At 32.1% G+C, this 26,485-nt stretch overlaps 4 protein-coding genes across 5 annotated transcripts in view; 2 read left to right on the plus strand and 2 right to left on the minus strand.

Moving 5' to 3' along the window:
• LOC132739489 (trafficking protein particle complex subunit 12-like) overlaps window positions 1-2,986 on the plus strand; it is a 21,135-nt gene extending 18,149 nt beyond the window's left edge. The window contains exons 11-14 of the mRNA XM_060727204.1: window positions 189-287; window positions 1,081-1,178; window positions 2,076-2,163; window positions 2,551-2,986. Coding sequence (XP_060583187.1) covers window positions 189-287; window positions 1,081-1,178; window positions 2,076-2,163; window positions 2,551-2,793 — 528 coding nt within the window. The 3' untranslated portion in view covers window positions 2,794-2,986. The remainder of the gene's footprint in view (window positions 1-188; window positions 288-1,080; window positions 1,179-2,075; window positions 2,164-2,550) is intronic.
• LOC132739490 (uncharacterized protein C8orf76-like) lies at window positions 2,974-12,598 on the minus strand. Of its 2 annotated transcripts, none has more exons than XM_060727205.1 (10): window positions 12,477-12,598; window positions 11,627-11,742; window positions 10,348-10,474; window positions 9,676-9,788; window positions 7,177-7,261; window positions 6,368-6,863; window positions 5,593-5,665; window positions 4,713-4,772; window positions 3,972-4,046; window positions 2,974-3,111 (listed from the first exon to the last, which is right to left on the minus strand). In XM_060727205.1, exons 2-10 carry the CDS (start codon window positions 11,723-11,725, stop codon window positions 3,037-3,039), a joined length of 1,203 nt encoding a protein of 400 aa, XP_060583188.1. In that variant the 5' UTR covers window positions 11,726-11,742; window positions 12,477-12,598; the 3' UTR covers window positions 2,974-3,036. The 2 variants fall into 2 exon arrangements, with proteins under 2 accessions (XP_060583188.1, XP_060583189.1); XM_060727206.1 differs by having other exon boundaries at window positions 11,627-11,731; window positions 12,477-12,576.
• LOC132739492 (uncharacterized) lies at window positions 12,303-18,370 on the plus strand. Its single transcript, XM_060727207.1, has 6 exons — window positions 12,303-12,492; window positions 13,193-13,269; window positions 14,264-14,392; window positions 14,940-15,014; window positions 15,774-15,915; window positions 16,443-18,370. Exons 1-6 carry the CDS (start codon window positions 12,370-12,372, stop codon window positions 16,743-16,745), a joined length of 849 nt encoding a protein of 282 aa, XP_060583190.1. The 5' UTR covers window positions 12,303-12,369; the 3' UTR covers window positions 16,746-18,370.
• Window positions 18,371-21,225: 2,855 nt separating this feature from the next.
• LOC132739494 (eukaryotic translation elongation factor 1 epsilon-1-like) lies at window positions 21,226-26,442 on the minus strand. Its single transcript, XM_060727208.1, has 6 exons — window positions 26,198-26,442; window positions 24,580-24,673; window positions 23,824-23,927; window positions 23,171-23,266; window positions 22,244-22,303; window positions 21,226-21,398 (listed from the first exon to the last, which is right to left on the minus strand). The coding sequence occupies exons 1-6, from the start codon at window positions 26,282-26,284 to the stop codon at window positions 21,315-21,317; spliced, it is 525 nt and encodes a 174-aa protein (XP_060583191.1). The 5' UTR covers window positions 26,285-26,442; the 3' UTR covers window positions 21,226-21,314.
• Between the last annotated feature and the right edge of the window lie 43 nt (window positions 26,443-26,485).

Here is a 26,485-nt window from a genome sequence, read left to right on the forward strand (position 1 = left end):
TCATCATCTCTACTGAAATTTTTCAGATTCGTTTCAATTTTGTCCATGTGACTTGTTCCCTAGATCTGCTCATATATTTATGGCCATTGAGAAATTGGTAATTACTTGTTAGTTATCCAGGAAATCTGGATAGGTTGACCTTAAAATGCTTTGAAGTTGGCATAAATGCAGATCTGATTTTTTTCCAGGATTATGATGCAGCACTTAGTTTGTACGAGACTTTACTGGAAAAAGACAGGCTTCATAAAACAGCACTGCTTAGTGGACTTGGTAGAATTCATCTTCAGGTACTGGACTATTCTCCACGCTGTTGCTTTACTAGAGAATACTTAGATAGAATCAGCACATAAAATTCTTGGCATGAATTTAGTATATCTTGTTACCAGAGTAAAGTAAAGTGCTGTGCATGTTTGTGTTACCATTACAAAAATTCGGTCTATACAATTCAAGTAATACAACAGTCACACAGTCACAGATATACACCGTATATTTTATTTCCTTATCTTAATGTGTATGCTTATGTATGAAACAGATGTTACAATAATAACCATTTTTGTGTGAATAAATAAATAATTTATTTTAAACACACTTCAGGTTTCTCAAAACTGAATTTCAATGAAAAGAAGACAAAATATGTTTGACTTGTATTTCATTGAAGAGTTGAGTGAAACTGTAAACCTGCTGGGACCCAAAGTGATCAGCCTTTGCCATCAGTATATAGTCAGGCCAGCCTGTATTACCATGCAGTCTAACTAGGCTCTTTACTGATGGTAGCTCAATTTTGAAATTGAAATCAAATTTTTCATTGACTGTGTAAAGGTCAAAGCATGGCAAATCCATTGAAGTCCATTCAATCCGAATAAAATTTAACAATAAACAGCTCAGAATGTAAACAAGTGATATGGACTGAGTTTAGAAAATATTTAAAAAGGATTACAAGATATGTAATCATGATTTTGTTTTTGAAAAGACATGTATGTTAATTTCTGTGGATGGTTCAGTATACTCATCCATAGTTTTATCAACTTATTATTTAGTTAATAATATATGTACATGTATATATAACTTTCAACATTTTAGATTGGTAACATGAGTAGGGCAGCAGAATATTTCTTGCAAGTACAGTCTGTCAGTGACGCTAGCAATAACGTTATGAATGCAACACTTCATATGAACAAGTAAGTTATGTTATTTATTACACTATATCTTGTTGTGGGGCATCCATGTCTCAAGAAGTCAAATCTGTGTGTTTAAATCCAGTCAGAGACTTCTATCCATGCTTAATAAAACTGCAATCTGTCCTCCATCAGTAAAGCTGGAAAGTCACTGTAAACCTTTACATGGTTTATGTGATATAAAACTACAAAGGAAAAGATAAAAAGTACATGTATATACATATATATGTATCTTTATATATTGTACACCCCACAAAACATAATTTCATGCATTTTATTTAGGACTTGCTTGATCTCATTTTGATTGTAATACTCGGGGAGTTTATACAGGAGAGAGCTTGTTGGTCTGTTGTATTGTTTCTGGATAGTAACTAAAGTTAGGACATGGTAGAAAGCAAGCTTAAGTGGGGATATGAATCATTTTTAATGATAACACTAGTTTTTCTTCGATATCTTTGAAACTAGTACAAGTATTTGAAACTTAAAATATAGATGAAAGGTCACAAGACTACTCTTTAGTCCAAGATAGATAATTGCATTGCATTGTTCAGTTTCAATTCTATATTTAAGGAGCTTATTCAATTTACAGTGACACCTCTTGTTATGAAGTTATTTTAGAATACACAAATTTATGGGGTTTCATTCAATTTGTCTATTTAGTTACTGTAAGATGCAAATAGTTTAAATCTTAATTTTTGATAATATAATGAACAAAATTTTTTTGATAATGTAATGAACAAAAATTGAATCTTAAAATCTTTGATTAAAATGTGTATACACTTTCAGTAAACACACACTTGTAGTAGAAAAAAGAAAAACTGTGTAAAACTAATTATTAAGGTGGTAGCCATTGATTCATGAAGTAAAATATTTTACAATGATTTCACTATCTTATTGTAGAGGATTTGAAGCGATGTGTCAAAATAACTTCAATGAAGCATACCAAAACTTTAGAAAAGCTGTGGAAGCAGATCCCTCAAACACTTCAGTAAGTAGGATCTATATTTCCTGAAATCACCAATTTCTTTTGAAACAAAAGGTACATTTTTCTGATAAACCGTCAATATACCAAGGCATTTCATTACTCCATTTTATCTTAGTACCTTAGTTTACTAATGGCCAAAAAGACAAAAAAAAGCAAAAACTGGATCAGTTATATGGCTAATGAGTGCTATTTTGGAAGCTTTAACAGGATAGTAAAAAAAATAATTTTTTGATAAATAAAATGGGCCTTTAAAAAATTCATTTTACTGTACAAGTAAGGGTAGATTTCAAAACATGTACAAGTGAATACTTAAAACTTATAGTGTGTGTGGTACTTATGACTTAGTGTGTGTGGTACTTATGACTATCAAAATAATCATATCAATTTCAGGCTGTGAACAATATGGCAGTCTGTTGTTTGTATCTTGGTCGACTGAGTGATGCCCTCAAGTCACTGGAGGCTTTGGTACATAGTAATCCAGATAAAAACTTGCACGAGGGAATTTTATTTAACCTGTGTACATTATATGAACTGGAATCATCGAGAGCTTTACACAAGAAGCAAGCTCTACTGGACCTTGTTAGTAAACATAAAGGTGATGGATTTCCAGTGGTGTGCTTAAAAATGTCATGAAGGAAACACGTGATTTGTAGGTTTTGGGACCAAAAATGACAAAAGTATATTCATTTCAAGACTTTCAGTATGTCAAACTGTGCACTTATTAGCAGAATGTTTAATAGATACCAATAATAGTTGGAAAGTGAAATACTGGGAAAATAAATTAACATATGTGAATATATTAGTCATTTCTTAACATGACTTAGTATTTATTTAATTTTTAGTAACTATCTAATTATATACATGAAATTTCAAATATCAAGGGATTTCTTTGATCCAGGAAAACCATCTTTTGTTGAACTTGTCAGCAGTGATCAAATTGTCCATTGTAGCCTGAAATATGAAAAATAACTAAATTCCAAAACTCATAAACTTACTTGATATTAAAGCTTCCTTATTAAGAACAGTTACTTTTCAATGTAGATTTTGGTAAAAAGATAATGTTTATATGTTGTTATTATAATATATTGATGTTGTAGATACAGTTTATAAATTATATGTGCAATATGTTAACTGTACAATTCTTCTGATTATTGTTGTCAACTTAAATTTCATTAAAATAAGATGCGAAAATATAAAAGTATGTGTAACAAGTGTTAATATTTCTGCTTGAAATAGAAATCAATGAAATAATATTCATGATTTACCAAAAATGGATAAAGTCAGTCACTAGAAATGAACCGTGTGGCCGAGTGGTAAACACAAACCAATAATCTTAGTATTGCTGGCCTGGTGGGTTCAAATCCTTAAAGGGGCAAGCTGTTGTTTCCTTATTTCAAGACATCCTAGTGATTTTTTGGAAATTCTGACGCAAACACTAAGTGGTATTAATGAAACACCTGGAGCGTTTTTAAGAGTGGGGATATATGCCATTCTCCCGGCTCCTACTTACATATTTTAATCAAATGATGCTCAATAATTGTCTTAATAAATGATCTCCACAGCAAAATCTTTTCAGAGAATTTCAATGATACTAGACTTTGTAAATATCTTGGTTCATATAGATTAAGATTTCAAGTCCGGAATTTAGACTTTTAAGTATCATAAAAAGTTAAGTGTTTATACATCAAAATCAAAAGAGTATCATCAATTTACAACAATAATGAACATACATGTAGGTGCTGATCCTGGTATCTATCAATATGAACAGTAGGGAATAAAATCTAGTTATATTTTTTAAGTGAGCTTTATACCTTAACATCCTGATTTGAATCTGTTTTATTATCCGCAAAGTCAGTCTCGTCTTCAAACATGTCACGGTTTATATACTGGAAAAAAAATTTTATAATAGTAATTTTTAGAAATCAAAATTTCATATTTAGAACAGACCTACAGTGTGTGTGTATTGTTTGTTTACCCTCGGCCCTTGAATGAACCATATGGGCAAGCATATATTTTATTTATAACTGTCTTTATTTAAAAAGGAGCTTAGTTTATCTGTTCATATTATAAGAATGTTACATTGGATCCTGGTACAGACCAGAATATCTAGCTCGAGGGTAACTGTTTACAGTGGTAACAAGGCTCTGCCGAGATTCCACTAAACAGTTACCACAGAGCTAGATGTTCCCTTCTGTATCGACACCCAGTGTTTGATTCTTTTTCTTGCATATTACATGTTAATTATTTTCGAAACAGAAATTACGAAAACTGATATTCTCATTATGCACTTTTTTCTTATAGTAGCGTATGAACTTACAACTTCATTCATAACGGTAAAATGATGTCATCCTAAGAACGCAATTCATTCATAAAAGGTGCGTGGCAATGACATCATTTAAAGGACATGAACTTGTCTTACATGAGGGGTCTAAGACAAGAGTTTTCTGAAAGACTGGCCGGTTCTATACTGGTGCTTAAGGCTATTAATCGCTTACGTTTCCGAAAGGTTAAGGGTTAAATATTTCATTTTTTAAAAAAAACAAACAATTTACCTGCGTAACTATCTCCATAACCTTTTCTTCAACATTTAAATCTTCAATTTTAGAATTCATCTGAAAGAATGAAAACAACTGTCATTAATAAAGTAAACAAAGCAGGCCATAGACACCAAGTCACATACATGTACCTTAGGACAGAATGGTTTTCGTATAAAATACTGTAAGCAAATAGAAGTGTTTATAACAAGAATTTGAGCAATGTTCCTGTGAATAAAATTAGATGACCTTGACCTTTTTCTGACTGGCCTCAAGTTCAATAAGGGTGATCTGTACTAGTCAAGATCAACCATCAGAAACCAACTCTAACGACTTAAGGTCTTACAAGCTTTAACGTGTCAAGGCCATGGTGACCTTGACATTTGAGCGACCAACATCAAAACAAGGCAGTCTTTAATTTACAACCAACCTTCACACCAATTCTTGAGGACTATAGGCTTAATCATAATACGCTCTACAAATATGACACTAAGCAAAGCAATAAATTCCTATTTCTTTCACCAGGTGGTATTTTACTTTACTTTTGTGAAAGTTTTGTTGACATATTTTTAGAAATGTATCACAGGGTGAGAAAAATGTGCAGCCTGACCAGGACTCCACCCGGGACCCTCGGAATATCGTACCGCGGCTCTACCGACTGAGCTATCCAGCCGCTAACACATCTTCTCCCCTAAATAGTGAACAGTTCTGAACCATGACAAATGTATGAGAAGTTGAGCACAGAAGAAAGCTTTTATGTCAGCAAAAAAGCCACCTATTTATGTTCATCAGTTTTAAAAATCAGTATTTTCTTTCAGAAAATCTGGTTAAAAAATATTTATAACATGTATATATTTTTCTACTTAATGATGATGGCAAAATAAACTGGTAAACTTACTTCGGCAACAAGTTGTACGTTCTTGTCCTTTATAAATGACCCCACAGTACCTTGTACACATGACAGTATTAATCTAAAATAAAATACATACATCTTTATAGTTGTATGATATTTGAGGGAAACTATTTCCTATTCTAAATGATATAACATTAACGTTTCCACATTTAAAAATTCAATTATGAACAAAATGTTGTCTATATAAACCAGGCCCCTGTACCAGTCTAATTACATGGTCTATTGTTCGATTAATATTTGGTCATGCCCATGATTTCAAAGGTAAATATCTTTTTCCTGTTGATATTCTATATCTTAAATTTTATGTAGTCCATGTTACTGTCAACATTACTGCACATCCAGCAATATCAAAATTATATCCATTTAAGACATAATTTATTTTAAAGGGAATTCATTGAGGGGTTTTTTTTGACATGACTGCTCTAAAAAGTTTTACTTTTTTTAATACCATTTGATGATGGTTTATACATATAACTTTTGTGTATAAAATCCAAACATTGGCTCCACTGTTTATCCAAAATTATTTTTATTGTGTAAAAATAACTAAAAAGTGAATTGCATAAACCCTTTTTCACTCAATTAGTCCAAGATTTACATTAAATATTGATTTTAATTTATTTCTGAGTATATTTCTTTATAACAATGCCCTGGATGATCTACGATTTTAAAATTTGTTTTTAGGCTTTCAAACCTCAATGGAGCTCCTTTCAACATTTTGCCTGTAATTGTAAATAATAATGTAATGAGAAGTAAAGCATACCTTACTCTGATATAACATGTCAGTAACATCAAATCAATGGGGTATTCTGTTATACTACGTCTCAAACTTGCTATATCAATATGATTTGTCACATTTTCTTTAGCCTCTTGTAAACTTGCTACAGAGGTTTCACCACTGTCATCTTTGGACTCTTTCAAATTATCATGGGGTCCAATCAAATCTACTCTTGTATCTTGTGTATTAGACTGTTTTAAACTATCATAACTTGTACATACATGGTTCTCTTCACATCTTTTAGCATTCATTGCACATTTTTCACAAGACAGTTCTTTGCTGTTCTTTGTAATTTCTTCATTTTCATTATCCTTTGACACATTAGCAAACTTTTTTGTTTCATCATTGGTATCATTCTTGCTATTGTCTTCCTGCAGCTTCAAACTCTGACTAATTTTCTCATATACATGTACAAGTTTCAGCCAAATCTGTGCATTAACTGGATGTAAAGTAATTAACTTCTGCAGAACACCCAGTTCATCTACATGGAAAAACAATATATTACAACTTTATACAAATCTTATTATACAAATTTAATATCACAAATGATCTTGTTTTTGGTGTATTAAATAGAGGATATTGAATGAGTGTAGGTTCAGTACTGAATTTATTGAAGGGTTAATAAAATTATATTATGTGAGCCTCTTAATATTTGTTTATTAGCATTTGGCCTGATCAAAGTTTGACAGTAATTTAAAGCTAATTTTTATATAAAACTATGTCCATATGTTTCACCATCACTTTGTTATTTGAGTATTAAGTTAGCTGCATTTGAAGGGCAAGTAGAAACTTACTTAATATGTCCCTAGAGTTATTGTACAATTGTTGTTGCAACAGAAAGGTCTGGCAGTAATTTTCTGGAGTAAGGCAATCTATGAACTGAAAAAAAGAAAGAAAGGTTTGTGACTTCTTGAAAATTTCATCATTTAAAGTCGGCTTTTTTTTACTTTATATGAAACAAATAAGTAGTGCCTCAATGCGATAAAACCAGGTTTTCAAAAACCAAGTTTAGATGAGACAGGAATCAATAGGTCAAAGTGCACTGAAGTTATTGAATAGAAGCTGAAAATTCTATTGTAAGCAAATGACCTTGGCCTTGCTTGCAGATATCTAAGTGGCAATTCCAAACACAGTAAGTTTTTTGTCAAAAGGTCAAAGCAAACTCAAGCTTTTGAGGGGAAACCAAAAGATGACTCCCATCAAAACTTTCGTTGAAAACCTGATTAAAAAGCCTCTCCATTCCAGATTCTGTATCTTCTGCTACATGGATATTGGAGACAATGTGACATTTTTCATCCTTATCCCCATTCCTTAATATATACATGTATACATAACTGACATGATCCATGTCAAACAAATACATTGTATCTAGTATTCAAACAATAATCCATCCACCTAACTTGCAGTGCAATACAAGAGCCATGTCAACATGGCCATCCCCCGCCGAATGTGTTTGCTCATTGGAAGAATGTATATGTAGTAGAGCGGAATAATTCCATTTTAAGAGGTCTTTTGTAATGTAAACTGATGGATATAGTGATTACAGATTTGAAACCTATGTGAATACTGATGGCTGAAAATAACAAAGGGCAATTACTGAAAAATAATGCAGGGTAGGCTTTCATTCTTGTGTGCTGCATCCCTCCTCAGTAAAATCTATCCACCTATGAAGTTTCAAGTTGATACATCAAATACTTTTTGAGAAAAAAATTGAATTGAAAAATTAAGTATGAAAAAGAACAAAGGGCAATAACACAACAATTATAAAAGGTAGAGTTATCATTCTTGTGCAGTGCACACCTCCTGAGTGAGATCTATGCACCTATGAAGTTTCATTTTGATATCTCAAACGCTTTTTGAGTTATGCTCTGGACAAAAATTAATTTTGAAAAATAACAAAGGGCAATAACTCAAAAATAATGCAGGGTAGAGTTATCATTCTTAAGCACTGCACTCCTCCTCAATGAGATCCATCCATCTTTGAAGTTTCAAGTTGATACCTCAAATACTTTTTCAGATAAGCTCTGGACAAAATAGCATGAAAAAAAACAAAGGGCAATAACTCAAAAATTGTATAGGGAAGAGTTATCATTCTTGCGCACAACATTCCTCCTCAATAAGATCTATCCACCTATGACATTTCATGTTGATATCTCGAACACTTTTTGAGTTATGCTCAACTCAGGTGAAAAATTAGGTATGAAAAATAACAAAGGGCAATAACTCAAAAATTATGAAAGGTATAGTTATCATTCTTGTGCACTGCACTCCTCCTCAATGAGATCCATCCACCTATGAAGTTTCAAGTTGATACCTCAAATACTTTTTGAGATAAAGTCTGGACAAAATAGAATGAAAAATAACAAAGGGCAATAACTCAAAAATTATGCAGGGTAGAGTTATCATTCTTGTGCACTGCACTCCTCCTCAATGAGATCCATCCACCTATGAAGTTTCAAGTTGATACCTCAAATACTTTTTCAGATAAGCTCTGGACAAAATAGCATGAAAAAAAAAAAGGGCAATAACTCAAAAATTTTATAGGGAAGAGTTATCATTCTTGCGCACAACATTCCTCCTCAATAAGATCTATCCACCTATGACATTTCATGTTGATATCTCAAACACTTTTTGAGTTAAGCTCCACTCAGGTGAAAAATTAGGTATGAAAAATAACAAAGGGCAATAACTCAAAAATTATGAAAGGTAGAGTTATCATTCTTGTGCACTGCACACCTCCTGAGTGAGATCTATGCACCTATGAAGTTTCATGTTAATATCTCATAGGCTTTTGGAGTTATGCTCTGGACAAAAATCAATTTTGAAAAATAACAAAGGGCAATAACTCAAAAATCATGCAAGGTAGAGTTATCATTCTTGTGCACTGCACTCCTCCTCAATGAGGTCTATCCACCTATGAAGTTTCAAGTTGATAACTCAAATACTTTTAGAGATATGCTCCGGACAAAAATGTCGGACGGACGGAAGGACGGACGGAAGGTCGGACGGACGGAGACTATTTCTATATCCTCAGCTGAAATTTTTCGGCGGGGGATAATAATAAACCTGCCCCCAGAGTCTAAACTGACCCCATCCTGGGGATCATACAGCATGGAAATCCTATTAAAATCTTAGTCTCAGCATTTTCAAGCGTAGACATTTAGAATGTAGCATTGCCTAGTGTACTTTCTTATAAATCATGCTCCTATGACCCCACAGCCTTGTACATAACCCCACAGTCTTGCCCGTCCTTTAAATGATGTCAAATTTAAATTTTAAATACATATACTTACCACATTTTCAACATATTTCTGAGATGCCTGAAACTCTCCAGTTTTCATATGAGATCTGGCCAATGATTCCATCAGCTCTCGTCGCATTGTACGATTATGTTCACCTAGTCTATCTGTAATGTCATACATTATTATGTCATATCATTAAATTTTTAAAAAAGAATTCTATATGTGACTATGTAAAAATTTTTGACCCCGGGGGTTTGGGACTTTTTTTTGCCCCCTTTGGGGATTGAAATTTTGCAAAAAATTTGGGTTGATTAGAAATTTAAATTAAAAAGATCCCTGCAAACCCAAAATATGCTTTCGAAATTTTTTTTTAAAAGGTTACAATTACACTTTTAAAATCTATCGTAAGCTTCTGTGATTCATGAATGCAATGGGCCAGAACCATTTGAACAACTTCAAATAGTACTCCGGTACAAATTATGAAATCTAAGGTAAGTTCAATCAAATTTAGGCAAGTGGTTACAAGGATTTATTATGTCATATGAAACAAATGTAGATGATGGATGGACGGAAGCCAGCTAATAATCTTAAAAAGCTTACCATGAGCACCTTGTGCTCAGATGTGCTAAAAAGTAACAAATCAAATATCTTTATTATTCTCAGGTGAGCTAAAAGCTAACAAAATGATGTATTTTTATAATACATGCATGAATTTTTTTTTACCTAGACTGTTTTTGTAACAATGGATTGCAGACTTGTGATTCTCCCTCTGAAAATGGTAATCTCCTCTAAACTTGTACACTGTTGCCATATCATTTCTCCCATTGTCCGCACGATCAGAAAAGAACCACTGTAAAAATAACATTATAATACTACTACTAGTATATTAAAACACCAATATTTGTTGCAGTAATAATAATGAATTGAAAGATATACAATATATGCCATACCCTGCATGGCTTTAAAGATACAGTTCAGTTATATTTCATTAGAACTGCCAGATTCCGCCAGATGACACTTTGTTAACAGGGTATCATGAAGCAATAAGAGCTGTCCAAAAAGCAGCACACTTCACTTTTAACAGTCATTAGCATTCTGAACTGCACATTTTCAAATTTTGTAAATTAAATTTCAAAATGACCTTGACCTTTTGACCTAAAATGAGTATGGAGGGTAGGACTCATCAAGGTGCATATTCATACAATGTTTGAAGTTTCTATGTCAATTACAAGTCCAAGTGACCTTGACTTTTGGCCTGAAAATGGATTGACAGGTTGAGTTCATCAAGGTGCTTTCTTAGAGAAAATTTGCAAAGAAAAAATTTAAATCTTACAATTTTGGAAGTAACTGCTGAATATACCAAATTAAAACATATGCAAAAGTGTTTTGGCGACATGGCCAAATGGTAGATTTTAATGATTTAAGTGGTCTAATAAATTAATGTTTTATTTTGGCATGTTATTGTATATATTTTTACACTATTTTTTAATGTTCATTTACTAAACTTATAACTAACAACAATTTAGCATTTGAACATCATAGAATTGCAAAACAGCATAACTTTCTGGAACAACTGCAATGATGCAAAAATAATTGCCTTCTTCAAAACACATATTTGGCATGCTTGATTTTTTCAAGAGAAAAAAGAAATGTGTTTCTTTTGTTCAAATCTCATCAACAAATTTACTTTCAGACTAGAATTACTAATTCTGTTTGAAATTCTATCACGGGCTCCGAGTCTAATACATGTACATGTTATTCTGAGAACTCAACAAAAGTGGGTTTTTCCCAGGCTACAAACAATTTACATATTCTTTTACCAATATACAAGATATAGCTTATTATGGTCCTGCCTGATGGTGATCAATGTGTTAATGCTAATAATTATCGATGTATTTACTCAAATTAAACTGTAAATATCTTATTTGGAACCCCTGGATTTGCAGTGAAAACACAAAATATTCTTAATACCAGGTGCAAGTCTATTGTTTTATATGAATACCTCAGGATGGCACACTTTAGCATTGTAAGATGTAAGAGTTTCAGTCTGTCTGACTTTCTCTGTAAAATCACCATCATCAAATTCAAGACCAAGTTCCATAACTGTCTGAAAGTAAACTATGAAATAATAGATTAAAAAATCATACAATAACAATTATAATTAGATATTACATTGAGATCTAGTCTATGTTATCAGACATGTAAAAGAGACATCATGGTAATTTTGGATAGGTCAATGTTGACAGTCAGGGGTGGGGGGAGGGGATGATGGCCAAACCTATTCATGCAAAATTAATAAAAATTGGATTATTGCCCATTATTGGCTTATTAATCTAGTTGCGTGGTGAGATTATATTAAGTGTGACCAACCATCAAGTATATTTACTCATAAATAAATATACTATCATATCTTTGATGACTGTACAAACATATATACATACTTGTAAAGCAATATACATGTAGGTAAAGTACATCAAATCTAGTCATTTTTATAAATAAACTATTCATGACTATCTTTGCAAAAATTAAGTAAAGTCACTAAATGAGCGTACTATATCAAACAAAATATATTCCCAAATACCATATATGAATAAAAAATCCTTAAGCAAATTACTTTTCCGAAAAAAATATAGAGAATAGTATAATGCGGACCGAACCACATCAAGGTCATTAACTCGGTAAAGCGGGGCGAATCGTTATGGGGCGAATCGTCAGTAGGGCGAATCAATATAGTTTCTTGCAGTGATGAAACGGTCTTGTAAGACACTGTCAAACGCTGCCTTCGGGACTTTATTCCTTGTTTCCATATGTTTATTGTTTTACATATTAGGTTTTCTTCCATTCAAACCTACCTGGGACGTAGAGCAGGTAAAGTATTGTTGTGTTTTAATATTTCAAAATGTTTGCTTTCTTGTTGTTGTTGTTATTGTTTAGCTAGTACTGAATAGTTAACATACTAAACTTGATAATGTATGAACCCAGCATAGACATATACAATTAAATATTTATTAATATAATAGTAAATTGGGCGAAAATGTATAATATTAAGTTATGAAATTTGCATATTGTACAATTATAATTTATTATTATCATAAATGTATGAGCTAGGTCTACATACATTTGCATCTATTAATTCTAACATTATTTCATTTATAAATCATAATATTGGTTAGATAAATTTAAGACATTAGATTCACATAATATACATAGTCTTCATCTTACGGCTTTCCAATCTTGCATTTAAAATTCCTTTTGTGATTAATATAAAATTTATTAAGTATTGGGTCAACCATAGGCCTTCATGTATCTTTAAGTTGAACCAGTAATACTAATAATAAATACATTGTATTACCTGTTGATTTAATTGTGAACTAAAATCTGTGATATTAATTTATTATCCTCAGCATTGGAAACGGAGGACAAACGTGTATTTTGCTGTTGATTATCAAGAGAAGATAATTTTTATTGTAATTTTACCATTATTGACAAGACATCTACATGTATGTTAATTTCAAATTCATATTTTATAATTCTTGTTGTATATTGTAATTACCTGTTTTTATTAAAGGTGAAAGAAACAGTTTTGCCCACTATTCCAGAATTGAAACAGTTGTCTCATAGAGAGCTTGCTCAGCTATATCATAGGTTTGTATTAAATTTCAATTTCTTTATCACCAAGAACTGATCTTGAAAATAAAAATTAAGGAAGGAGCTAATTATAGGAATCACTTTGTCCATGTCCTACAGTTGTCATTATAAATTTCTTAAATTGACTAGTTCATCTTCCAGTTTGGAACTGTCCATTAAAATTTTGAGGAAATTAAGATAAAAATGGGAAGTTGGACATCTAATATTATAAAGCCTGGTCAGACTGCATGGATGGTAGGCCCAGGCCTGGCTCTATTATTTGTGGCATTGGCTAATCGTTTCCAGTTCCAGCAGTTGAAGTGTTAATAATATCTGAAACTAACAAGTTTTACATTGTAATTTGTAGAAGAGATACTAATTGAAAGTTGAAATAAACTTAAGTATAATGGAAGGTCACAACAGGAATGTACAGTAGGCCAAGTTTTATAACTCTTCATTGCATTGCCTGCTTTAAGCTGACCCACCACACTTTGACACTTTATTGTGAGCTTTTAGGATTATTGGCTGTCCATCCGATTCCATCGTTAGTTGGTTGTCCACAATTCATTCTAATGACATCTCTTCTAAAACCATTGTCCCAATTTTGATGAAACTTAAAAGAAATGTTCCTGCAATGCATGAAGTCAACATAGGAGTGTAAAAGTTCGATTTTCTTCACCAAAAGCAAGAGCATAGATATATGGTTTGCAGCATCTTAAATGAATGTCATTTATCTCAAAGGAAATCTTTTACTGTGACAGTGCTATTTTGCTCAAATTTATGAACAATTTGTAATTAATTACCATTTTAAGTAATGATAACAAATTCATTTCACTCCTATTCTATGTAAGGTAAGCTTCAAAGCAATTTTTTTTACCATACATCAGGGAATATATCAAGGCATTTGATTATTTTCTCAATCACTGCATACTTTATGATTGGTAAATCGCTGTCAAAATATCAAATGTAGGCAAAGGTGATTTATCGTTATTCTGTTTATATATATTTCCAGATATATAAATCAAGTACAGGTATTGTGTAGACGTATTGTACGTATTGGTAGCCTAGGAGACGGAGGATGGGAGATTTGTGACGACAGGGAATTTAGACCTAGTCAACCCTGCCTTGTGTATTCATTTGGGTATTTGAAATCTTTTTCCTTTATTATTTTTAGCTCATCTGAGCTCTGGTGAGGTTTTATGATGGAATGTTGTACATTGTTTGTCAGTATATACTCACAATATCTGTCAACAACATTTCATTAACTGCAAGTTGGATTTTAAACTATTGTGATGACAATGCATCTGTCTGTTGCACAGTTGTTGTTGTTTGTTATTGTCCACATATTCTTTTAACAACAGCTCCTTGTAAACCACAAAGAGGATTTTGACCAGACTTCACAGGATTGGTCCTTTGGTGGCCTTCTGTTTAACTGTTGGAACTCCACTGAGGTCCAAAGGATTTAAAAATTAATGTTTGTATTTGGATCAACTGCAGCATTTTAAATGAAATTAATTTATAAGGAAGTAAACATAAATTGAAAATCATGTTTTGCAGTTGAAATCATTTAAACTTGGCTTTTCATTTTTGGGTCAGTCTTGACAATTAATTAAAAAGATTGGCTAAAAATAGATAAAAAGATATTGCTGCAAACGTATCAAATGATTGATTTTGATTGTATATTTCAGGATAAATAATGATTTTACATTTGATGATCATATGGCAGACAGATACAATTGTATGGTATACTCGTTTGATCCGAGGTAAGAAATAACTTAAACAGACAATGTGATTCTGTTCTTTAATTTGTCACACTGTTATTTTACCTTTGTATATTAGCTGGACATTTTTGAATAAAAAAAATCAATTTAAGCTATTGTAACAGTCATGGTATTTAATGATTGCCGTTGCCATCTTCAAACTTAAACATTAACCAAAACATTAACCATAATTTTTTATTTTCTTAATGGATTGACTTCATACTTAAATACAGCAACTATTTGTACAAGACTTTCAAGCAGAACAGACTTTACTCGACCTTGGCTAACCAGTAATTGACCTTTTAATATTCGTAGACCAATGATTTTCATGATTAAGTTAGGGGTCAATTGGGTCAAGGTCACTGGTACTAAAATTCACTCATACAGTCTTTATTAATTAAGTAATTTATTTCATATTTAGTAGGTTGATACTTGCTTTCCTCCAACTTCTAGTGGAGTTTTTGGGTCACTGGGTTTTAGGTGAAGGTTTTGCAATTACATATACATATACAGTATTTGTTTAACCTTTATTGGCAAATTGAATATTTTTCAATTTTATAAAATAACATGCTTATTAAAAAGTTATTTATATTTTTTCTGACAAATACCAAAGGGCATAGTTCTGTCAATTAATATACTGGTGCTAACAGTTTTCCTTGAGAAATTTCCTTTTTCATAACTGGAGCTATTCGGGGAGATTGTGTAGTTGCTTATTATTGACTGTTGTCAGTGTTGCATGATGTAGACTTACTATTCTTTCAGTATGAAGAACATGTCAGAAGGTGAGAGAAGAAATAGACAATGGTTTTATCATACAGGGCTGTCAGAACAAACCCAAATATTGAGAAATGGTTGGAAAGTTTCAACACTACATGATATTCTGGTGAAGCAAGGTCATGTGGAGGTATGACGATTTTCAATGGGAGATAATTTATTTAGTTATTACTATCTATATAAAATTACTTATGTTACATAAATGTCTGCCCTGCTGACCATAACTAAATCTATCCCTGAGACCAGTGCGGACCAAGACCAGCCTACACATACATGCTGTCTGATCATGGTCTGCACTGTTTGCTATTTAGTCAGTACTTAATTTTGAAAATATCTCAAATACTGATGAATGATTTTTGTGTAGATTAAAACATGACCAAGACTATTTTAATTTGAGATATCCTGGTTGGAAAAGATGAGAATATAAAAAAGTGAAAGTGCTACAGTTTAATATTAAAATATAATTTATGCTACATATATATCCTTTTCAAGCCAAGTTATTTAGTAAATTAAAATACGTAAATATCAATAATGTTAAAATGACAGTAGATATCAGCCTATTTCTTATGCTTTGTTTAAAAATTACTTGGTGTTACATATTCATGTTGCATTTTCAATATGTTTGAATTTCTCGTTATTTACTTGTTCCCATTTCAGGACACAATCGACATTTTAAAAATTGACACAGAAAAGTTTGAATGGCAAACTTTGATACAGATCTTTGAGACAGGGGGTGTGAAAAATGTTAAACAACTTCTTATAGAGTTACATATTGCAATAGTGGGAGAACCAGAAAAATTAGAGTTAATACAAGGGCTAGGAGTGTTGAAAATGTTATATGATCAAGGATTTCGGATTTTTTATTCACACAGAAATTTGTGGTGTAAATATTTATCACAATTTAAAGGAATAGAAGAGATAGGTTGTCACGAAGTGTCCTTTGTATATATTCCTCAATGAGTGATTATAAACATTCATTTTATACATATCCATTGAAGTGCAGGTCTTTCAGTCTAGTTACATTATATATTGCCATACTAAGTCTATTTATCATGGACTGCATAAGCCTTTTTCTTGCATAATTATGACTTTTTAAGACAGGACTTTCTACTGTTTACACTGGTGCTAGAGAAACACATTTCACAATGCTATTTTACACAAGTTGATGCTATAAATGACACCATTCCTGTTTGCCTATTACGAATTGCATTCTTAGGAAGTTAGGAGGATATCATTTTGATGTTACATTTGAAGGTGAAAATTGACACGCTTTCATAAGAAAAATGTGCTACAATTATTAGTTTTCATAATTACTTTCTGAAAATATGATTCATCAATTGTATCTAATACGCAAGAAAATAATCAAATACAATTATTATGTAGTTTATACTAGCTGGAATCACTGATGGGAGTATCTCTGGTAACTGTTTAGCCGAAACTCAGCAGAGCCTCATTACCAGCCTGAACCAGCAGCTGGTGTTAGATTCTTATATTAGCTGTCTTTAGCACAAAGTGCTCTTAGTAGAGTTTTTTTTACAGCAACTTGTCAGTCTTCCATGTATTTGTTTATGTTGTGTCCACTTTTTTTCCACAATTTGTATTGGTGCAGATCCTTTTTTCAAGTTCACCCTATTGTCATCTATGCGTGTTGTCAAGTTTCATAAAATTATTACAAGTCCTTTTTGTAATATCAAAGGATTAAGAAGTTTTTGAATTTCAAGGCTATTAGTTGGCATAGCAACCACATTTTCTGAACTAAGGAACAAAATAAATTGATGTTCATAATCTCAATATTGCAATCTTGCCAGGTTTAAAGTTTTATGAAAATATTGATATTTCAAGTACTAAAGTACTTTTTGAAGTACCATAATTATGATCCTTTTTTTGCGATGCATTATTAGCCAGAGACCTAAAATTGCTGAATGATTTGTTACCTTTTATTCTTACATTCTTAATGGTGCCATTTTTCAGCAAGGACGCCAAAATGCACAGAGAGCTAACATACAGTCCTCTCCAGTGAACTGGTAGGGGATAAAAAAGATATTGGTGCATATTGCTGAAATAATATATCATAGAATGTTCTATTTCATAGGCCGCCCCAATAAATGACCATTATAATGCAATGTTTCAAAGTGTTTAGTTGAACTTTTCATATTACTTATTCCAGCTTTTAAAGAAAACGATCACAAAATATTGGTTGTGTATCAAAATTGTATTTTCATGAAAAATCCGAATTTATTTTAGCATTTCTTATATATCTTTGTTTCTATATCAGATGCTTTTATTCCAAGGAGAAAAGTTAAATTTGTTTGAAACATTTTACTTTCCTTTGATGGCCAGTCTGTTTTCTCCCTGTTTATTGATTAATTAAGCTAATCAACATGTATATTTTTAATAAAAGATGTGGTTGAAATGCATTATGTCCATTGCACAATCTTTTCTTTAAAATGGTAAGCAGTCTTTAAGGCAAGGTGCATTTTGTCACTTAATTTGTAGACATAATTTTCAGGTAATGTTATTGTTGACAGAATATCATGTACATGTAATAATAATTTTAAAATTATTTGGAAATATAACTAAATTCTTACGTTGTGTTTGATTTTTCTTTGCCATTTCATATATTTTGTACAACTATTTTAAATTATCTGTAAACAGATCTTTTTTTACAAACAGTTAATCTTTAACGTTCATATTTTCTATTGCTCAGTTTGTGCATGCAATCACCATTATGCTTTTGCCCATTGCTTAGCTACATGCAATGTCACTAGGCTTGAAGTTAGGGGTCCCTTAATTAAACAGGGCCCACTAAATACCTGTTTAATAATAAGGGATGGTCAAGATAATCTCATTATGTAAGTATTAAAATACCTTTTATTATACAAAATGAATGATAGGCCTGTGAGACAAATGTTAATTATAAAATTAAAAATGTTAATTATAAAATTAAAAGCTTTCAAAAATTTTATTCAAGGTTTCTTGAAGATTTTGACAAAATTATGGTAGTCATATTCAGTAATGTTTTCCTATTATAAATAGTATGTGTAGATAACCAATGGCCATGGAAATTAGCTGTAAAGTTTGAATTTCCTGTATTTTCTGAACATTGTTCGATTTTACACCTTTTTCTAACAGTATTTCAGTCATATAGGCGGGTAGTTTCCTAACCATCGTTCCTGGAAAGTTACACCAGTACTAGACTACCTTCCTCCACGCTAAACTACAAAAGCATCTCCCGGGGATCGAACCCACGCCAGAGAGGTAACCGGACTTCTGAACATAAAAGCAGCTGTTAAAAGTACATTGACATCTAGCCATTTCAAATTGTATTAGGTGCATTTTGATGAATCCTACACACCATGACTTTACTCTGTTCAAAAGCTGCCATACACCTTTTATCTGACTGAACAGTAACTGTTTTACACAGAAATATCAAACTGCCAACAATGATATGCACAAATAAATTGGGTCCTTTACCAGTCAGCAGTTCTTTATTTTATATTGGCCTCTTGAGACATTTGTTCCTTTTTTATATTGATTCAACACATTTTAGGTCATACTTTGGCAGGTGGAACCCCTAAATAACCTGCTTTCCTGCATAACTAAACCAGATGTTTCCAATTTCTCCACAAGTCACTTACTACTAACCATTACCCCACATATTATCAGTTCAGCCTTGAGAAACAACTGACCATTAGACTCAATGCCTGAGATCAGTTGTCAGAGAAATCTTTCATCTCGCCAGAGGATCAACCCAGCGACCCCTTGATTGCAAATCCAATGCTCTCCATACTGAGCTAAGCAGACGGACACAAAAAATTCACAAAGTTAAAAATGAAAATATCAATGTTTATTTCTTGCTTTGTAATTGATCATCATAACAAAATGCCTGAGGTATCATTTTACCACTATCATAATTTAGGAATTGAGGTCAGTTTGGTCCTTAGACTGACTTGAGACCCTGAGTCATCATCTTGGTTCTATACAAACTCGGCCCTTTGTGTTACAGGTAATATTTTTTTCCCCGATTTTATTTTGCATTTACGTAATAATGTCCATAACACATTTACACAAAATAAAGAGATTTACAAGTGTGATAGAGAAAAGAATGTGTTAATGTTAATGAAACAAGAAATGTGTCCATAGGACACGGGTGCCCCAACACTCCACTGTTTTGTCAATTTTATGACTCTAGGTATAACTTTAGCAAACCCCAAGGTGCTTAAGTACACATGCTGACCAACATTCTTGTAAACTCTAAGGCCTACAGGTCAAATAATTTTTGAGCTATGCATAAACAAGTTGAAAACTGCAAATTTATACTAAGTCAAGGGCAATAACTCCAACAAAACTGGAAAAAAATCCCAGGGGCATAGCTTCACAGTGATATTGATCATTATTACTGCAAAGTTGATTGATTCTAACTCCACAACATAATGAAATGGTTTTTACTAAGTCAATGGCAATAACTCAACAAATACTGGATAAATCCACATGCCAAATCCAAGGTGGACAACTACATATGCTGACCAACATTCCTGTTAAGTTTTATGACTCGGTTAAATACATTTTGAGCTACGCAAGACACAAATTGAAAATTTTCACATAGTCAAGGGCAATAACTCTGACAAAACATATTAATTCACAAGCGAAACCAAGGTGCACAACTTCACATGCTGATCAATATTCCTGTAAAGTTTCATGACCGTATGTCAAATCCTTTTTGAGCTACATGTGACACAAGTTGAAAATTGTAAATTTTTTCTAAGTCAAGGACAATTACTCTACAAATACTAAATAAATCTAAACGAAGACCCTTTGTCAAATACTTTTTGAGCTATGTGTGACACAAGTTGAAAATCGCAAATTTTTACTACATGTGAGTCAAGAGTAAATCTAAATGCCTTTAAAGTGAGGGCACAAAAATTACAGTTATGATTACTGACTTCAAAATACAAGGTATAGTAAACTTATCTCTTTTGCTGTATATCATGTTTTATTACAAACAGCATAAAGCCTATAAATAGTACATATAAATAGTACATATAGTTATACCAAAGAATCTATAACTTGGCATTTGAGGTCTTCCTACACAAGGTAAGTTGAAATGTTGCCATATGACTTTTACAGTGTCTGGTATGACTAAAAAATCCAACAAAACACACAAACCAACATTTTTCAAACATGCCTCAAGCATAATTAAGTCTTCAATGTTTTATTCATATGTGCCAACCAAAATAACCAGTCTGGCAAGGGGGCTGGGGGATATTATAATTGTAAATACAGCAGATTTTAACTGCATTTCAACCAATGATACATGTATAGATCGCCAATCTGTAAAGTATGATGAAAACCCTGAGTTAATACCATAAATTTGAAAAAAATAGCTTTTCAATGAGGTATGTATTCAAATAGGAACTACATATTGTTCAATCCAGCAATATATTCTGATTGTTTAAACCTTCAAGATTTTAATCAAGGTAGTTGCATTACAAAAGTAAATGTCAATTAGTCAAGACAACATCTTTTTGGTCAGTGAGCTGATCCTGAATATAGGGGTACTTTTGAAAATGTTACTGCTGGGAATGACTGTCGTATAGTTGGTGACTGTTGTACCTGAAAAAATACCACAAACCTTAATTCTGTCGGCACTTTAATTCAATATAAATGTATCTACGAATATAGGCATAGACATTTAATTTTTATAATGTCAGTCACCAATGCAACTCTCAAATTCATTATTTCAACTTCACATATATGGTATAAACAATTTCAAGACGTTTTTCCAATACATGTATACATGTAATTGTATTTCAAATTCATGAATTAACAATATCAACTTTATGAATTTTCAATTTCGAATTCATTGACTGAAATTCATTATTCACATTCACTTCAAGATCTAAACTTCATGAATTCACAATTTCAACCTCTTGAACTCAAATTCATGATTTCAACTTTTTTTTTTTTTTAATACATTGTTACTACATGTTATTACTGATTTGGATTTCAGGGAATACAGATTCCATGAACAATTTAAAATTGCAATTTCACAAATAAATAATTAGCGAAAGATATAACCCTTTGTCTATGAATGTCTATAAATTGCTTTCACAAAAGTTTTTTATTTTCCAACAAATATAATCCTATAATCTTTAATACTTTCTGAATCAAAGTTTCTTTCTAAATCAAAGTTTTCCCATTGTCAAAACATTTTCAAGAAACAAGAAAGTTCTATTTGAGATTGGAACTACTCGTGTGAAAGTTTTACTGTATACATGACAATACAACTGCAAAGAGACTATCTATTGAAAACAAAAGCCCTTACTTAGTATTCATCTTTTCATATCCATATACAGTAATTATAGAATATTGTCCCTTCGATATATACATAAATAATATAAGCCTTCATTACAGGACACTTCATACTGAGCTTATTGATGTTTGTAAGAAACACTTACATTATTATACCATCTTGATAAATGCATCAATTTCTGTTTGTCATAAAATGTCAGATCAGCCTGAAAATAAAAATCTTATCTTTATTTATTCTTGTAAAACCATCCTAGAACCTACCTTAACATATATACAAGAACAAAGGGATGTAATTCAGTCAAAATACCAATGCCAGAGTTACATGTATGTCTCTAAGTTGGTTACCTTCATTATTTCAGAACAAGAAGGCACCTGAGTAGAACATTCAACATTCCATAAGCTAGCTATGAAAGAATACAAGCCGCTGGCAGATTAGGATCACACAGCAGGAAGTGGTTTGAAATTAACAACCATAACCACTTAGCCATAGATATCCCTTGTCATATAACAAATAGTTTTAGCTTCAAGTAACTGCAAGCTCAGTTCTGGCTTCTCTTTTTAACAATTCTTTCTTTCATCAGTTGCGGCATACCTGTTGCTTTATGACTAAACTGCATTGTTTTTGGTTCTAATATTAGATAGGGCTATTACATTAAAATAAAATGAATGAACTGTTTTGCTAGAGGTCATAACCATGCTTTGATGTTACAGAATTCAAGCTTACAGGAAGTCAGTGATCTACTCCGGTGCCTGCTTGTTCCTGAAATAATGCAAAAAGGGCACCCTCTAATAGAGCTGGAAAGTATCCCATGTGACATTAACAGTATCGGTGTGTCTTTAAATGAAAAAAAAATCAACAAATAAAAACATTAGTTGTGCTGGTGTAGTATATGATAAATGTAACTTTTATATAGAAATACATACCGTAGTAATGCTTTATACCACAGATATTTGCTTTGGGCTTTGTAGTTTTAGAAAAAACTGTACATTCTGTTACCTATAAAGTGATTTTTATTTCAGCTTGAAATTAAGATTAGAGAATAATGTCAAAGAATACTTGAATGAATACTTACAAAGGTTGGTTGGAGAGTATAAAACAATGCTAGATCTATCAGGCTTAATCTGTGATGTAAAAAATACACTTTATCTTTCAAATAGTGGTCCAAATCCTGAAATAAATTATCATATTAACCAATTAATATACATGTATACTCATAAAACACTGTCAATTCAACAAGCAAATTCATCAAGTTGGTATCCCCTGTCATATGATTCAAATCATTTGACTGATGACTTAGTATGTAATCTGTTCATAATAAAGTTAAAATTTTGGTATCTTCACTCAAATGATACTTTAATACACTCATAATATTAAACAATTTCAAGCAAAAAAAGTTCTTAAAGTACATGATATCCTCTTGAGATATAACAAAATAGAATTGAAATAGGATCATGAAATGGTATAACATTTGACCATTAATTTAAAGTATGCAAACTAAAAATTACACTGAATGGATTCATATGTACTGTATGAAGCATGCAAATTTATGCTAAAATCCATTGTGCCCAATTAGACCAGGAGTGAAATTTATTATAAGTGATAAAATAATTTAAAATACTCTAGTTGAACTGTACAACAAGTACAGAATCTGGTCACACTACAAACAAGACAATGGCAAAGGTAATCAAAGACAATCAGTAAGTTCAACAACTTTGTGCAGCTTACCATTAACATGATAAATTTATCCTTATCAGAAGGGCATCTGTCTAAATGACAAACTTTATATTCCAGCCATTGATCAACTACAGCTTTCTCTGCTGCTTCTTCACCTACAAAAATAAAGTTCAGTGAGATTTTTATGTAACTTGTTTGGTTTAAAGTTCTTGTGGATCATATTAATCACTTTCGAGTCCACTTCTTGGAACCAACCAGTACTGCTGTCATATGAAGGAACATGCTTGTGACCTGATTAGGACTCGAACCCATGATCCCTGGGTTGAGAGGCAAACACCTTAACCACTAGGCCACTGCTCCCCTTTGGTGTAATGTAACTTGTATAATATACAACTACATGTGAATGAAATAAACAATCTTAACTTTTAAATGTTAAGGATGTAAAATCTAATATATAAATAATTTCAAGCAAATCATGTATACTGTCATATCATATAAGCATTGTAAAGCTATAAGAAGACCTTTCTAAGCTCAGCTTTCAGACCCAAAGCTTTTTCAACAATTCATGCCTGTATCTCATGCCTGTATCATGTGCATTACTTAATGGTATTACATATATTTGTATTTATACTATATGAAGTTGTTTAAAATAAAAAAATGTTTAAACTAATAGATCTATGCCCCGAAATAAGAAGTAAACTGGTTGATATGGTAAAATGAAGTTTCCTTGATACTTGAAAAGTGTTTTAAATTATGTACAAATGCATATGAAAATCTACCATAAATTCTATATTTTTATATACTCACCAATAAGCAGCTTCTTCTCTGCTGCTCTTGTAAGATGTTTAACAATAGAAACAAATCCTCTCCTGGTACCCGTTTTGCCTTTCATCACAGGGATCTGCAATAAAAAAGTGAACTTGCACCTTAATGAGCTGTAAATAGTGATTCTGCAGATTTCTGTTGCATAGTGCTTCCCTTAGAGTACTTTTAACAAATTACACAGATAAGACATTTTTTAATTTTCTATACTGACTTTCAAGCTTTACTGATGGAGAATTTAGACCTCAGGTGCCCCTTGCTGCATTATCTCAGGCATGAGCATATTGTGAAAAATTGCTGTTTTCATTGAAAAGCCTTCTGTTACAAGTTCAAACTGCTATGAAACCATGAAAAATGCTTCAATACTGATAAAACTCGGCACAAATGTTGACTGGACCATAACCTCTGTAACAGCATGCTCAATCTTAAATTTCCTGTTACCATGGCAACAGGGGGAGGTCTCATAATTGCCAAAAAATCACTATTTTGCATTGTTTTTTTCCATCAAAACTGATTTCAAAGTGCTGCAACTTCTCAATGCATTGAGATAGAGTAAAAGGCTTTTCAGCGTTGATTACACGCTACTCTAAGATCTACCCAAGTGAGGCCATTTTTTGCCTATCACATGTCCAAAATTTTCTTGGCGATGGGGGGGGCACAACCCCCTTCTGGCATCTCCCTGAATGCTGATGTATCTTTTGGATTGGGAGCGGCGCCGAAAAAAGGTCACTTTTTTAAACAGCATTTCTTAAACGAAAAACAGTGTTTAAAGTCCTAAATAGGCCATTTTTTCACTGTTTGAGGTCTCAAAAAGGGTGGGGGGACAAAAAGCCGTCAAAACATGTCTATATGAGGGAAAAGGTTAATGAGCATTATTCTTTATGTGGGTGATAATAATTGAAAACAATTGCATCTTATGCAGCCTTATGCTTAATGTTCATCTGTGAAGGGCAATGTCTATCAATAACCAATTTTCTTTTTAAATATTGTAAGCTAAATGGGACATTACTTCAAAATTATTTTTTTAGGATAATGCCCTTTGTCTTACGACTGTGTCAAATATTCCAAGTTTCATTTCGATATCTTTCATGAAAAATCATTCAACTTATAAGCAACTTTGACAAAAAATTTCAAAATTTTGTATGTTAAAAAGGGGCATAACTCCAAAAATACTGCTTTCATAATAAATCTCCTTGTCTAACAAATGTGCCTAGTCATGATAAACGAGGATTCCAAGTTTCATAGTTTTTAAAACTGAAAATTTAGGCAATTATGCCAACAATTCCAATTTAAAAAGGGGCCTAACTCCTGAAAATAACTTTTAATAAGCTTTCAGAATTATGCCCCTTGTTATACAACTGCACGTTGATAATCAGGTATTCCAAGTTTCGTACTTCTTCGAAACAGGCCAGCTAAAATGACAAATGTTAACAGTTATTATTACCAGCAACAGAAAAATGGTCGAGTTTGTAAAGGGTCGAGATTACTTGGGCCGAGTTAACTGGAATAATGTACTTCAGGGTATATCTGAACCAGATTCACTTATACTATTATTTAATAAAGAAATTATCAATATCATAGGTGTTCAAAAAGGCTTTTATACTCTTTCTGGTCCATCGTATGTTATTTTTCCACACTTTACGCCTAAATATGATGCTATCGCGTGTATGTTGTCACCAGTGTCGGCCATTTTCACTACAACATGTTAAAATTATTTTGGTGTACTTTAATTTTCCAAAGACAATCCTTGTGATTTAAATCACTAAAACTAGCATCGAAACTTATTAATATATGGAGAATATAATATTCTATGCAATCAAAGATCGGATAAAATACTGTCTTCTTAAATTCATTTGTCTAGTTTTCAACATATAATAGTTTCTCCCTTCAA

Source organism: Ruditapes philippinarum, unplaced genomic scaffold, assembly GCF_026571515.1.
Source record: "Ruditapes philippinarum isolate M1 unplaced genomic scaffold, ASM2657151v2 ctg3000_1_1_1_1, whole genome shotgun sequence".
Taxonomy (NCBI): Eukaryota; Metazoa; Mollusca; class Bivalvia; order Venerida; family Veneridae; genus Ruditapes; species Ruditapes philippinarum.

What these genes read in the sequence shown, in the direction of transcription:
- LOC132739494 (XM_060727208.1), bottom strand. Translation starts at nt 26,284, where the DNA reads ATGGCCGACACTGGTGACAACATACACGCGATAGCATCATATTTAGGC. An exon ending in AGAGAAGAAGCTGCTTATTG is followed by an intron (nt 23,928 to 24,579) that starts GTGAGTATATAA and finishes TTATTTTTGTAG; the next exon opens with GTGAAGAAGCAGCAGAGAAA. An exon ending in ATACTCTCCAACCAACCTTT is followed by an intron (nt 22,304 to 23,170) that starts GTAAGTATTCAT and finishes TTTTATTTTCAG; the next exon opens with GCTGATCTGACATTTTATGA.
- LOC132739490 (XM_060727205.1), bottom strand. Translation starts at nt 11,725, where the DNA reads ATGGAACTTGGTCTTGAATTTGATGATGGTGATTTTACAGAGAAAGTC. An exon ending in AGAAATATGTTGAAAATGTG is followed by an intron (nt 7,262 to 9,675) that starts GTAAGTATATGT and finishes TCTTTTTTTCAG; the next exon opens with TTCATAGATTGCCTTACTCC. An exon ending in ATTCAAATCAGGATGTTAAG is followed by an intron (nt 3,112 to 3,971) that starts GTATAAAGCTCA and finishes TTCATATTTCAG; the next exon opens with GCTACAATGGACAATTTGAT.
- LOC132739492 (XM_060727207.1), top strand. Translation starts at nt 12,370, where the DNA reads ATGAAACGGTCTTGTAAGACACTGTCAAACGCTGCCTTCGGGACTTTA. An exon ending in CTTGCTCAGCTATATCATAG is followed by an intron (nt 13,270 to 14,263) that starts GTTTGTATTAAA and finishes ATATATTTCCAG; the next exon opens with ATATATAAATCAAGTACAGG. An exon ending in TGCCTTGTGTATTCATTTGG is followed by an intron (nt 14,393 to 14,939) that starts GTATTTGAAATC and finishes TGTATATTTCAG; the next exon opens with GATAAATAATGATTTTACAT.